This window comes from Schistocerca nitens, chromosome 11 (assembly GCF_023898315.1).
Source record: "Schistocerca nitens isolate TAMUIC-IGC-003100 chromosome 11, iqSchNite1.1, whole genome shotgun sequence".
Classification (NCBI taxonomy): domain Eukaryota; kingdom Metazoa; phylum Arthropoda; class Insecta; order Orthoptera; family Acrididae; genus Schistocerca; species Schistocerca nitens.
The window spans coordinates 26,016,443-26,031,622 of NC_064624.1; the positions used below are offsets into that span (position 1 = coordinate 26,016,443).

Below are 15,180 nucleotides of genomic sequence, written 5' to 3' on the forward strand. Positions count from 1 at the left end.
TGGCTGGTCATGTCAGTTATGCTCTCACTCTAGGGGACCATTACAAACAACGCTCATTGCCGGCTGGCTGCAATGTTTTCACTGCTGAGCTGGTCGCCATCTTTCATGCCCTAGAGTATATCCACTCCTGCTCAGGTGAGTCCTTCGTTATCTGTAGTGACTCCCTGAGCGGTTTATGAGCTATCAACCAGTGTTTCCCTCGCTCTCGTCTGGTGATGGCTGTCCAGGGGTCCCTCCATACTCTTGCCCGTTGCGGGCACTCTGTGGTCTTTGTGTGGACCCCTGGTCATTTCGGCATCCCGGGCAATGAACATGCTGACCGCCTGGCCAAACAGGCCACCAGTGAACCACCTCTGGACGTTGGCCTCCCGGAGACGGATTTGCGAGCAGTCTTACGCCGCAAAGTTTTCGCGCTTTGGGACGCTGAATGGCGCGACCTGACCACACCTAATAAACTCTGTGCTGTCAAGGAGAGGATGACTGTGTGGCGATCATCCATGCGAGCCATTTGCAGGGACTCAGTTGTCCTTTGTCGGCTCCGCATTGGCCACACCTGGCTGACACAGATATTTACTGAGTCGTGAGGACCCGCCTCTGTCGCTGCAGGGCGAGTTTGACGGTGGTCCACATTTTGTTGGCCTGTCCTGTTTTAGCTGTGCTCCAGCAGACATTTGCGCTGCCTGATACACTCCCTGCCCTTTTAACAGATGACACTGTCATGGCAGGCTTAGTTCTGCGTTTTAATCGGGCAGGGGGTTTTAATCACTTAATTTGAGTGTTTGTCATTTCTTGTTATAAGTCTGGCCTTTGGCCTACGATTTTAGACTGGATTATTTTTTGGTGTGTTTCTAGGTGGTTGGCTTTTCCTTTTTTCTCTCTCTGGTCGGCCAACCACTGTCACACTCTGTGTGATTTTAATTCCTTTTGTCGGGTCTCTGTCTGCGTCTTTCTCGTCCAATGTCGTCTGTTGTCATGTCCATTGTTCGTTTTTATTCTGTGTAGGTGTTTTTAAGTTTCGGAAAAAGGGACCAATGACTGTAGCAGTCTGGTCCCTTTAATACCACAAACCAACCAACCAAATACTGCCAGGTGTTGTTCACATACGTGACAAGGATTGGATGGATGAAGCCGGTATGAAATTATTTAATAACAGTGTTGAAGTGAAGGAAAGTCACTTAATTGGAGAAGAGTTTTCTTCATGTGCTAGATCACTTTAATTGTCATTTGTAAAATTCTGTTAATGACAAATTGGGACAGTTAAATACAGAGCTTGAGGTTAGTGCAGGATGACTTATTCACAATAGCAACTCCTTGATGTCTTGACAAATACACTACACTGAAGAGCCATAGAAGCTGGTACACCTGCCTAATATCATGTAGGGCCCTAGTGAACATGCAGAAGTGCCACAACACGTCATGGACTCAGCTAATGTCTGAAGTAGTGCTGGGGGAGAATTCACACCATGAATCTTGCAGGGCTGACCAAAAATCAGAAAGAGTACAAGGGAGTGGAGATATTTTCTGAAGAGCATGTTGCGAGACATCCCAGATACAATCAATAATGTTAATGTCGGGGGAATTTGGTGGCCAGCAGAAGTGTTTCTCAGAAGAGTGTTTATGGAGCCACTCTGTAGCAATTCTGGACATGTGGTGTGACACATTTTCCTGCTGGAATTACCCAAGTCCGCCAGAATGCACAATGGATGCAGATAATCAGACAGGATGCTAATGTGCCTGTGACCTGTCAGAGTCGTCTCTAGATGTATCAGATGACCCATATGACTCCAGCACATGCCCCACACCATTACAGAGCCTCCACCAGCTCGAACATGGATTCATGACGCTGTCTCCATACCCGTACAAATCCATCTGCTCAATACAATTTGAAACGAGACCCATCTGACCAAGCAACATATTTCCAGTCATCAACAGTCCAGTGTCGGTATTGATGTGCCAATGGAACACACAATGCTTTGTGTCGCGCAGTCATCAACAGTGTACGAGTGGACCTTCAGCTCCAAAAGCCAATATCAGTGATGTTTTGTTGAATGGTTTGCACGCTGATACTTTCTGATGGCCCAGCATTGAATCCTGCAGCATGTTGAGTGATTTTCTTCATTTTTTCTTGGTTTAATTCATGCATTATATTTTTCTGGCCACAGCAATGGCAGAAATTTTATATTCTAATGGATTCCTGATATTCACTGTAATGAAATGGTCGTAGGGTAAGATCCACACTTCATTGCTACCTCAGAAATGATGTGTCCCATCGCTCATGCTTTGGCTATAACACCACATTCCGACTCAGTTAAATCTTGAATGCGATTTTCATTCTGCAGCGGAGTGTGCACTGATATGAAACTACCTAGCAGATTAAAACTATGTGCCGGACTGAGACTCGAACTCAGGACCTTTGCCTTTCGCGGGAAATTGCTCTACCAACTGAGCTACCCAAGCACGACTCACGCCCTGTCCTCACAACTTCACTTCTGCCAGTACCTCGCCTCCTACCTTACAAACTTTACAGAAGCTCTCCTGCGAACCTTGCAGAACTAGCACTCCTGAAAGAAAGTATATTGCGGAGACATGGCTTAACTACAGCCTTGGGGATGTTTCCAGAATGAGATTTTCACTCTGCAGCAGGGTGTGCGCTGATATGAAACTTCCTAGCAGATTAAAACTGTGTGCTGCACCGAGACTTGAACTCGGGACCTTCGCCTTTCGCGGGCAATTGCTCTACCAGGCAAAGGTCCCAAGTTCGAGTCTCGGTCTGGCACACAGTTTTAATCTTCCAGGAAGTATCAGTTAAATCTTAATTACCTACCATTGTTGTAGTAGTAACTGATGCAACATCTGTGTCAGACACTTGTTGTCTTACATAGGCATTGTCGACTGCAGTGATCATATTCTGTTTGTTTACATTTCTCTGTCTTTGAATACACATGCTTATACCAGTTTCTGTAGCACTTCAGTGTATTTAAAGTGTATTTAAAGTGTATATTGAAAAGGAATGGAACAAATGGATGATGCATTAAGCTCAACATGAATTCATGCCAAAGGGAGTTCTTAAAATGATCTACTAACAAACAAGTGTGTCAGTCAATAAAGCAGTCATGATCTGGAGTGACAGAAAACATCATAGTTAAATCTTTCAAGAAGGGCAGCATAAATAATATTCTCAGTGGTAGTTAAGACCATCTTTATATATATATATATATATATATATATATATATATATATATATATATATATATATATATATATATATATATAAAGTGGACAACGATGCTGAGGAAAGAGGAAATTTCAGATAATGAATATCAGTGATTTTAAATTCATTTTAGTTTTATAAACTAAGAAATTTTTAGCCTGACTGCAATCTAATAAAAAAATGGTAAAAATGTACTTTCCTTAAAAACTGCTTGTAAATTAAGGTGTCCCTTTAGCTTTTTTGTTATGTATACAGGGTGAGAAGAATGGGTAGCTTTGAGGGATGCAGTAGTGAAAGCAGCAGAGGATCAAGCAGGTAAAAAGACGAGGGCTAGTAGAAATCCTTGGGTAACAGAAAATATATTGAATTTAATTGATGAAAGCAGAAAATATAAAAATGCAGTAAATGAAGCAGGCAAAAAGGAATACAGACGTCTCAAATGAGATCGCCAGGAAGTGCAAAATGGCTAAGCAGGGATGAGTAGAGGACAAATGTAAGGATGTAGAGGCTTATCTCACTAGGAGTATGATAGATACTGCCTACAGGAAAATTAAAAAGGCCTTTGGAGATAAAAGAACCACTTGTCTGAATATCAAGAGCTCAGCTGGAAACCCAGTTCTAAGCAAAGAAGGGAAAGCAGAAAGCTGGAAGGAGTATATAGAGGGTCTATACAAGGGCGGTGTACTTGAGGACAATGATATGGAAATGAAACAGGATGTAGATGAAGATGAAATGGGAGATACGATACTGGGTGGAGAGTTTGACAGAGCACTGAAAGACCTGAGTCGAAACAAGGCCCACGTAGTAGACAACATTCCATTAGAACTACTGACGGCCTTGGGAGAGCCAGTCCTGACAAAACTCTACCATCTGGTGAGCAAGATGTATGAGACAGGCGAAATACCCTCAGACTTCAAGAAGAATATAACAACTCCAATCCCAAAGAAAGCAGGTGTTGACAGATGTGAAAATTACCGAACAATCAGTTTAATAAGCCACAGCTGCAAAATACTAATGCAAATTCTTTACAGACGAATGGAAAAACTAGTAGAAGCGGACCTCGGGGAAGATCAGTTTGGATTCTGTAGAAATGTTGGAACATGTGAGGCAATACTAACCTTACGACTTATCTTAGAAGAAAGATTAAGAAAAGGCAAATCTATGTTTCTAGCATTTGTAGACTTAGAGAAAGCTTTTGACAATGTTAACTGGAATACTCTCTTTCAAATTCTGAAGGTGGGAGGGGTAATATACAGGGAGCGAAAGGCTATTTACAATTTGTACAGAAACCAGATGGCAGTTATAAGAGTCAAGGGGCATGAAAGGGAAATAGTGGTTGTATATTGAGCAGGCTGTGAAGGAAACAAAAGAAAAATTCGGAGTAGGTATTAAAATCCATGGAGAAGAAATAAAAGCTTTGAGGTTCGCCAATGACATAGTAATTTTGTCAGGCAGCAAAGGACTTGGAAGAGCAGTTGAACGGAATGGATAGTGTCTTGAAAGGAGGATATAAGATGAACATCAACAAAAGCAAAACGAGAACAATGGAATGTAGTCGAATTAAGTTGGGTGATGCTGCCAGAATTAGATTAGGAAATGATACATTTAAGGTAGTAAAGCAGTTTTGCTATTTGGGGAGCAAAATAACTAATGATGGTCGAAGTAAAGAGGATATGAAATGTAGACTGGCAATGGCAAGAAAAGCGTGTCTGAAGAAGAGTAATTTGTTAACATCGAGTATAGATTTAAGTGTCAGGAAGTCGTTTCTGAAAGTATTCATATGGAGTATAGCCATGTTTGAAAATGAAACATGGACGATAAATAGTTTGGACAGGAAGAGAATAGAAGCTTTCGAAATGTGGTGCTACAGAAGATTGTTCAAGATTAGATGGGTAGATCACATAACTAATGAGGAAGTACTGAATAGGATTGGGGAGAAGAGAAGTTTGTGGCACAACTTGACTAGAAGAAGGGATTGCTTGGTAGGACATTGTCTGAGGCATCAAGTGATCACCAATTTAGTATTGGAGGGCAATGTGGAGGGTAAAAATCGTAGAGGGAGACCAAGAGATGAATACACTAAGCAGATTCAGAAGGATGTAGGTTGCAGTAGGTACTGGGAGATGAAGCAGCTTGCACAGGATAGAGTAGCATGGAGAGCTTCAGTCTGAGGACTGAAGACCACAACAACAACATACAGGGTGAGTAACTATTACCGGCTAGAGTAACTCTGAGAGTATGAGATTAGCTGAAAAGTTTGTGGGACAAATGTTGCATGGGACAATGGGGGCCATAATATGACATTTCTGTTTTGTTGCTAGATGGGGTCGCGTCAGATATATGAGTGTCAACTTCTATATATATATTTTTTTTTAATGATGTGCAACAATAAGGTCTTCGAAGATCAACAAAGACAAAAAGGCGGCATGGACGTCCATTTACAGGAGTAGTTTGTAGTGATGACAATTGGTATCAGTGCAGTGCTGCAATCTTCTTAATATGAATTGAGTCGTATTCCTTACCACATCAGTACTTATCGAGGCATGTGCTCTTGCAATTCTCTCTTATATCTCATGTAAATAGTAAATATTTGCCAAATAGGGCATATCCATCAAATGTGCAATTGACATGTAAACACCATTCGATAGTCTTGCAATACAACACTAACAGGAACAGTAAGACTAGTATGTCAAATCAAACGAATGTGAATGATGTATTCCTTCAAAGAGCAAGCTGATATGCTTCTCATTTATGGAGAATGCCAACGAAATTCAGTGAGAGCTGGTACTGTTGCACTGTAGTTACAGATCCTTTTGCTAGTTTGCATCAAATCGCAAGGGAATCGGACATGAGCGAGAGTAGTGTTGTTCATGTTGTGTATTGCCATATACATCATCCTTACCATACCGGTCTCCACCAAGAATTAAATGGTACGGATTGTATACGTCACATTAAATTCTACTGATGGGCTCAATATCAGATTCAGAGGGATTACACATTTATTAATTTAATTTTATTTAGTGATGAGGCTACATTCATGAAGCATGAAAATGTTAATTTGCATAACATGCATTATTGGCATCCATGTTGGTTGCTGCAAGTTGCACACCAAAAACTGTGGTCAGTGATTGAATATTGTGGGATTCTGTAGGACAGAATTATAGCCCCCTATTTCATCGAAGGTAGTGTTAATGGTAGGAATTACACCCTATTCCTGCAATAAACATTAAGTCTGTTACTGGAAGAAATACCTTTAGGAAGTTGACCTTTATATCTCTCCAGCAACAAAAAACTAACCTCATATTATGGCCCCTGTTATACCATGCAACTTTTGTCCCACAAACTTTTCATATCCTATCATACTTTTGTCCCACAAACTTTTCAATCCTATCATACTTTTGTCCCACAAACTTTTCATATCCTATCATACTTTTGGAGTTACTCATGGTGACAGTAGTTAGTGACTCACCCTGTATACTGCAAACCATCAGATAATAAATACGGTAAATTAATTTTTGTCACTCCACAAAACCGTAGACTCATCTTTGTCACTCAAAGTTTGGGGTTACCTTGCAAACGCTATCCTGTCACTATTTTCTGATTTTAGGAGTGGGTTTATGTCATTGATCATGTAAATCACCTGTTACCAAGTGACTTCTTACAGTAGATGTGTGTTGGCTCAGTCCATTATGTTGCTTCAGATCACCCCTGATTTGTTGAGATGTTTCTCTTGGACCAACACCACTGATTGCTTAAAAATCATTCTGTCCTTCCTCCTCACTCTGCTTCAAGGAAGACCTGATCTTGGCTTACTGGTTACTGTTACTTACTGTTATTTACTGTTCTTGACATTGACTGTGCACACTTGTTAGTGGTATTGGTATGCAACACTCTACAGCAGTACTACACTGCTACCTCCCAATCGTGAACACATGCAAAACAGCTTGTCTCACATCAAGCAAGTGTTCTTGCTATACTTCTAGTTCTCTACAAGTAAACAATCACTGAGTGAATACCTGAGTCATAGTAGTTCATGAATACCATACCATCAAGGCAAGTTACATACTTTCGAGCTAAAGGAATATATACTTATATTGTTGTTTTATGATCTTGCTCGTTCACTAGATATGTAACCACAGCAGCATGAAGCTCTTGATTGAGTGACATCTACATGTGTTGCTTTTTTGTGACTGCACGCAAGCAGTAATGCAATTGAAAAATATTTCTGAACACTGCTGTAACCTAACAAAACACTCCAAATACTGTTATCTGCATATTTGCAGAGATTCTTTGACCACCTTGCTGTAATTAGTTTGCAGTACATATACCATCACTATGCTTTACTGAGTAGGTACTGCAAATGTGGAACAAAAATTTTTTTTTATCTGCTCCAATACAGGCCAGCTAAGGTTTTACATTTCTTTATGCTACAGCTTCATCTGTATGCTTATGTCTTGCCACTCACACAATGTCCACTTTCTATCTTGTCTTTTTGGAAATATTTTGTTGTGGAGAATTTATAGATTCAATTCTGTTTTTGTATTTGGTTTGGTTTGGTTTGGTTTTTAATTTCATGCTTATTTATACAAGTTTCTTGTAGGTCTTTGTGCACTTCTGTAAGCCAGTGAGTTCTTTTTTTAAATAAAAAATATTTATCACTGATGCACAGTTTTTCTTTTCAGTATGCTAAGACTCATTACCCTTCTTTTCCAAATTTTGTCTGTAGTTTTTTCTTATTTATTTGTACTTGTGTATTGTTTCTTAATTTAAATGTTTGAACTGGTGTTCTGTTTCCTAACATCTTTCCTTTTTTCTTAATTTTCATTATCTTTTGTTGAATCTGAAATTAGTGATTGTGAAGCAGATGTGTATTTTGGCCAAATGACTGCCTTGCAAGTTGGAGGTTCTGCAGTTTTGGAGATGAATTTTTACTATAAACATCTTCTGTTAGCAGAAATGCAAAGTTCATCTTTCATAGTCTTCCTCTTGTGGCTCCATTTTCCCCACCATGACTTCTCAAAATTCCTTTCATTTGTCTCTTGCTGATACTCCCATACTTCGTATTGGATTGGGATGTTGTAGTCATGCTTTTCGTGCTGTTTTTCTTTCTCTCTGTTTCGTGCTTTCTCTATAGTCAGTGTTGCTAAATTATCTAGAAAAGTTGAACAATTAATTTTGACATTATCCATTTTCTATCCAAGTAGTATTCAACTTCTGGTATTAGATTCTGACAACTGCTCCATCTGTTCAGTGATCACTTTTTCAAGTATGGTCTGAAAGAAGAATGGAGTTAGTCCATTGCCTTGGCTGAAGTCTCTTCTTATATCAAATGAGGTTGAAGTTCTTTTAAGAAGACTTGTGTTGTCTTCTGCATTTCAGATTCTTTGAGAATTTTGAATTAAAGTAGTCATGCTTTATAGTTGTAAGCCATCTAAAATTTTCCTTTATCAATCTGCCGTTCACAGGACCATCCTGTCTTCAGCCATCCCTGATATATCTTGTATTTTAGAATTTCTGCCATTGTTGTCTCCTTGAACTTTTCATGGAATTTCTTTGAATCTTCTGTGAACATGGTTATCAGTCATTCTAGGCCAGGAATCGTACTTTTATTATTCTGTGGTAATGGTCAATTTCAACATGTATCTACACTCCTGGAAATCGAAATAAGAACACCGTGAATTCATTGTCCCAGGAAGGGGAAACTTTATTGACACATTCCTGGGGTCGGATACATCACATGATCACACTGACAGAACCACAGGCACATAGACACAGGCAACAGAGCATGCACAATGTCGGCACTAGTACAGTGTATATCCACCTTTCGCAGCAATGCAGGCTGCTATTCTCCCATGGAGACGATCGTAGAGATGCTGGATGTAGTCCTGTGGAACGGCTTGCCATGCCATTTCCACCTGGCACCTCAGTTGGACCAGCGTTCGTGCTGGACGTGCAGACCGCGTGAGACGACGCTTCATCCAGTCCCAAACATGCTCAATGGGGGACAGATCCGGAGATCTTGCTGGCCAGGGTAGTTGACTTATACCTTCTAGAGCACGTTGGGTGGCACGGGATACATGCGGACGTGCATTGTCCTGTTGGAACAGCAAGTTCCCTTGCCGGTCTAGGAATGGTAGAACGATGGGTTCGATGACGGTTTGGATGTACCGTGCACTATTCAGTGTCCCCTCGACGATCACCAGTGGTGTACGGCCAGTGTAGGAGATCGCTCCCCACACCATGATGCCGGGTGTTGGCCCTGTGTGCCTCAGTCGTATGCAGTCCTGATTGTGGCGCTCACCTGCACGGCGCCAAACACGCATACGACCATCATTGGCACCAAGGCAGAAGCGACTCTCATCGCTGAAGACGACACGTCTCCATTCGTCCCTCCATTCACGCCTGTCGCGACACCACTGGAGGCGGGCTGCACGATGTTGGGGCGTGAGCGGAAGACGGCCTAACGGTGTGCGGGACCGTAGCCCAGCTTCATGGAGACGGTTGCGAATGGTCCTTGCCGATACCCCAGGAGCAACAGTGTCCCTAATTTGCTGGGAAGTGGCGGTGCGGTCTCCTACGGTCTTGGCGTGCATCCGTGCATCGCTGCGGTCCGGTCCAGGTCGACGGGCATGTGCACCTTCCGCCGACCACTGGCGACAACATCGTTGTACTGTGGAGACCTCACGCCCCACGTGTTGAGCAATTCGGCGGTACGTCCACCCGGCCTCCCGCATGCCCACTATACGCCCTCGCTCAAAGTCCGTCAACTGCACATACGGTTCACGTCCACGCTGTCGCGGCATGCTACCAGTGTTAAAGACTGCGATGGAGCTCCGTATGCCACGGCAAACTGGCTGACACTGACGGCGGCGGTGCACAAATGCTGCGCAGCTAGCGCCATTCGACGGCCAACACCGCGGTTCCTGGTGTGTCCGCTGTGCCGTGCGTGTGATCATTGCTTGTACAGCCCTCTCGCAGTGTCCGGAGCAAGTATGGTGGGTCTGACACACCGGTGTCAATGTGTTCTTTTTTCCATTTCCAGGAGTGTATGTCTCACTATGAAATTTATCATGTTCTTGGAATTGTGCTTTGTTATTGGCACATAAGCTGTCAGATATTCTCAAATCATATTATTGTCGACCTCATATCATTTTAGTCGTTTTGTGATTTGCCAACTATTTAGCTAAATGTCTTTTTCTTACCATTTTTCCTTTTTTCTTACATCCACAGTCAGGCAGACGTTTATAAATGAAAACATTTTTCCCTGGACTGTTCCAGAATGTATTTATTCAAAATTAATTCGGCAGCTGTACGATTTTCAAGCGGTGGTAGCTCAGTGTGATGTCTGAATCCTTTATAATTCCTTTTGAGGTAATACTTTCCTTGTGTAAACCATGTTTACAAATTCCATATTCATTATAATATGGGAGTCTTTATAATCTGTATGCTTAGACAATGGTAGTACTTCATGTACTAATTTCTATCAGAGTCATGTCAATGTGCACGTCTTAATATTCACTCCCCAAGCACGAGACATGACATTTAATAACTTTGATGTAGTTCATAGTAAGCTGTGACTTGAGCATTCCAGTTGTGAATAAATACATTTAATAGCAGTTTAGGCAGAAAATGTTCTCCTCTCCATTCTGTACCAGTGTGAGGATAAAAATTCAGTAAAATTTTTATGTTTTCCACTGGCACTTCATCAGATTCTTCTCAACATTGTCCTCAGGACTGTTTTACGTTCTGCATTGTTCTTGTTATCCTGATTTATTGGTGCATGTACATTAATTATTATGTACCTCTCATCTAAATATTGAATTATTGCACAGAGAGCGTTTTTTAGGTAGTAATGAAAAATTTGGTACTGACTATAACATAGATTTGCCATTTATGAATGCAGATACTAGTTCTGGAGTAGTTTCATGAATTTCTTCCCTGTGTTGTCTGTGAAAAATCTACAGTTCTCTGATATTGGTATTTCTTCATCTGTGTATGTGTTATTTTGTAATGCCGCTTTTAACTTGTTGTTTATTTACATGTCTGAAAGCATTTTGAGTTTTCAGTATTTATTAATGTTTGTATATTTAATGGTCCAAGCATGTATGTAGTTTTAGGTGTGAACTTAGGGTTGGGTTTACAAGTCACTCCTCATTTCTGCAAGTTCATCTGCACTGCCCAGAGCACAAAGGCGCAAATGTGTCACTTATGATGATTGATTCATCTGTCAGTGAACAGCAGTTTTCATAATGAAAAAAGTGAACGAAAATTTTACACAAGGTGTAAGTGCATGACAGATTAAAGATGTATTTGTTCTCTTTTCTTTGTAAAGTGTCTAGTAGGCAGTATGGCTACAGCCAAATTACTGGCTTGTGTAGTTACTTACAGTACTGAAGACAAAGTGAGAAAATGGAGAGTTAATTCTTACTAACATTCTATTTCATTAAGTGCAACAGTTGATTATGACCTCTTTAATTATATTTTCAAGCCTCACCTACACCATTGTTTGGACCAATCACATGTTGGTGGGCATTAATAAAATTCTACTTACTTACTGTCTCATCAGTTGTAAATCACTGGCCATTTCTTCAAATATTTCAGGTGGAAACCTCAACAAGATACGCATCTGATAGTGCAAGGTAAGTTTACATAATTCATTGTGGAACTTTTTGAGAAATATAAATTTTTATTTATTAATTGTGAGAGCACTTCAGATATAAAATGCACTACTGCAATTATTCATTAATGCTATTCTTTGCAACAACCATTATGTGACTGTTCCTAAATAGAGTGAACGTCTAATATCCATACAAGAAAATAAAAGTTCAGGTGGAATGTCAGGAGCTGTATTTTGCTCAATGCAGAACACCACATGAAAATCACTGAAAATCAACAGATTCATCTTGATGGGCACAAGATAATGTCATATTGCAGTAGAACAAGTAAGAAGAAATTGGAAGTGGCTATGTTTCCAAAAATTGGAGCCGATTCCCACCCTTCCAGGTTAATGAATGTGGTGTTGAACAGCTCTTTCAATGCTGTGCCGAAGTGGTGCTCATGAAACACACAAGCTTGTAGTGGTGAAAGTTTATGGGACTCCATCAAGAAGAACTGTAAGTAGCTGGTGGCAGTTTCAGTAAGGTCGTGAAGACTTAACTGGTGAACCCTGATTCTCTTTGTTTCTGCTTCGTCCCAATGTGTTCCTGAATGCTAGCCCATTCATTAGACGCATTACAGGTGACAAGGTAATGCAAATTCCCAGCTCCGGGTCAAAGGAGAGGGTTTGCACATACCCTCTGATACAGGCCAGGCCCAGAAAGAGGTGACTACCTAAGCTGTTACCTTCCCAAATGCCAGTTGGTCCCTCTGTCAGGAGGTATGACCTCAGGTGCAAACAGTCATTTATGGTGGGTGAATCCGCCTCTGAGGGGGGGCCCTCATTTGGAAGGAGCATGCCATTGGAGATGTTGGCAGTCATGGGGTCTTTTTTTGCAGCGACTCAATCACCATCTTGCTGCGTGTCTCCTAAATGTAAACAGAATGAGGCTAAAGATTTGAAGGCCCTCCCAGCTGCACATCAGTTCCTCATGGTATCATGTACCACAGGTGGTCAGTCCTTTGCTCTGAAAGGTGTTGTTGCAGTTGCAGGCTCTGTGAAATTCTTGTCTCATTTATCTAATGCAACTTCGCTTTTGAAGACGTATTGTGATTTTCAAGCACAACAAGTGCTTACAGCATTACTCCTCCAGAGGTACCCTGTTCGTGTTGAGGACCAGCATACACTGAACTCTTCACACGGCGTTCCTTACATTCTGATGCTAGATAACCTCACCAAGGGAGAAATCCACGATTGTCTCTCTAATCATGGGATCACTGTAGCCCATTGAGTAATGAAAAAGATGGATGAAAAATTAATCCCCTCATACACCTTTTTTGTACCGTTTGCTAAGTTAAGGTATGAAGTCATCACGGTCCAACCATACATTCCGAACCAGATAAGTTCCTACAAGGGTCAATATTACAATAAAACACATATCCTGTCAAAAAATGGCCAAATGTGTTACTCTTGGCAGAGATTCTCATGAGGGCAACTGTTTCCCTCCTCTCTGTTGTATCAATTGTAATCCCATGAATGTCCATGTGTCTTAATGAGCGAGCCATCCAGGACATCTGAGTGAAGGACATCAAACCCCACCCTGTCACTTGCAGTTGTTAGCTAGTCGAAATCTGTACATTTTACCATCTGGCATTTACAGTACCATTTTGAATATGCCATGTGTAACGGAGGATATACCCACCCAGACTTGCAACCTCAAGTTCAGTATTTTAGTAGTAAAATCACCCAGGTCACAGTAGCATCCTCATCTCCTCCTACAACTGTGCAACAAGCCATCAAATCATTGCCCCTGGTTGCGAAATCACCTGCTACACAACAGTCAGGCTGAAAGGACAAAAGCAATACTCCCGCAAAGACTTTCTACAGCTAAAAACAGTCTTCATCTGCCAACTAGAAAGTTCCTAGAACTCAAACGGTCTTCTCCTTCCATGACATGGAGATCCTCTTCAGTTGTGTTGGCACATATACGCTCATCCGGCTGAGCTCCATTTTGCTGGTGCCCAGTGCCTACCGATTTTCTGCCATGAAATTCACAGGCTGACCCAGGGAGAATGCCAATATGTTTGTAGATCTCCTGTAATAGGATTTTCGAGCCTCTGCCCCCTGTAGCAGTGAATTTTTGAAGGCTGGCACTCAGCAGCCACGAAGGTGACTAACCTTCATTTGTTCCCTCCTCCCCAATCCCCATTATGACTCTTCTCCAATGGATCCAACGCGGAGAAATTACAGCTGCTCTTGGAATTGCAGCGTCCTCTTGTTTTCTGCTACCAAAAAAACAAATTGTCCTCACAACCCCTTTGACCTCTCATGTTTCCTTCTGGTCCTATGTAACCTTTCCCCCAATGACAGCACTCCACCTCATGGGGGAGCCATGCTGGTCATTGATCTCATTGAACACTTAACTACTAACTGTTGCAGTCTGCATTTTCCTTCCTCATTCCATCTTTTCTCTTTTTAATGTCTACACCCCGCCATTATTTGCTGTTACCATGTCGGAACTACTCCAGCTCACTGGTCAGCTCCCCCACTCCTTTTTGCTGCGTGGCAACTTAAATGCCCACCATCTGCTTTGGGGCTCTTGGAGAACCTGTCCAAAAGGTTCCCACTTAGCTGAGCTTCAGAATAATCTCTCACACTATTGGAGTTCTCATGTTCCCTTCAGATTCAATGCACATTTATTACCATTTGGACCTCTTGTTCTGCACTGTCCAGATCGCTGGTCACCTTGAATGGCCTGTTCCCTCTGACACATACTCAAGTGATGACTTTCTGTGTGCTATCCATTTGCTGACTACTACCCCACCTGAGTGCAAATCCAATTGGCAGCTTTCTAAGGCCAATTGGCAGCTTTACTCCCCCCTCATGAACCTTACACAGCTGTGATGACGAGGTAAAGTATTTTCCAAATGTTATCCTTATCGCCGCAGAATGTTCTATATTGTGCACTTAAAGTTCATTGTAGCATGTCCTGGTCCCTGGTGGACTGAGGCATGCAGCAATGTGATTCGCTTGAGGAGATCTGCTCTCCACATTTTGAACCGTTGTCCTGATAAATCTGGTGAAGGGCTGGTATCCTCTGTAGTTTATACATCTCGGGCTTCAGAGGCCATCTGCCCCATTTACTAGAGGAAGTTTTGAAAGACTATTTTTTCTCAGGGTTTATGTGGTTTGCCTTTGTCAGACATATTTATCCAGGAAAAGGGATGCCTGAATGCTCGTACTGAGTATCATTGTCTTTGCTGTACCCATTAACCATGTTATGTACTCTCCCACCAGGCATCTCAGCTCCCTTTTCGTCAAAGATCATACAATCTGTTGCAGTTCTACATCAACTTGCCTCCTTGAGCGGCGT

General features: G+C 41.7%; 1 protein-coding gene across 3 annotated transcripts in view; it reads left to right on the forward strand.

Moving 5' to 3' along the window:
• The window catches only part of LOC126213405 (zinc finger protein 431-like), a 185,830-nt gene that overhangs the window by 153,425 nt on the left and 17,225 nt on the right, over nt 1–15,180 (forward strand). For 2 of the 3 annotated variants that reach the window (XM_049941130.1, XM_049941129.1), the window contains exon 7: nt 11,813–11,850. The exons of the other annotated variant lie outside the window; for it this stretch is intronic. In XM_049941130.1, coding sequence (XP_049797087.1) covers nt 11,813–11,850 — 38 coding nt within the window. The remainder of the gene's footprint in view (nt 1–11,812; nt 11,851–15,180) is intronic. 3 annotated transcript variants of the gene reach the window in all.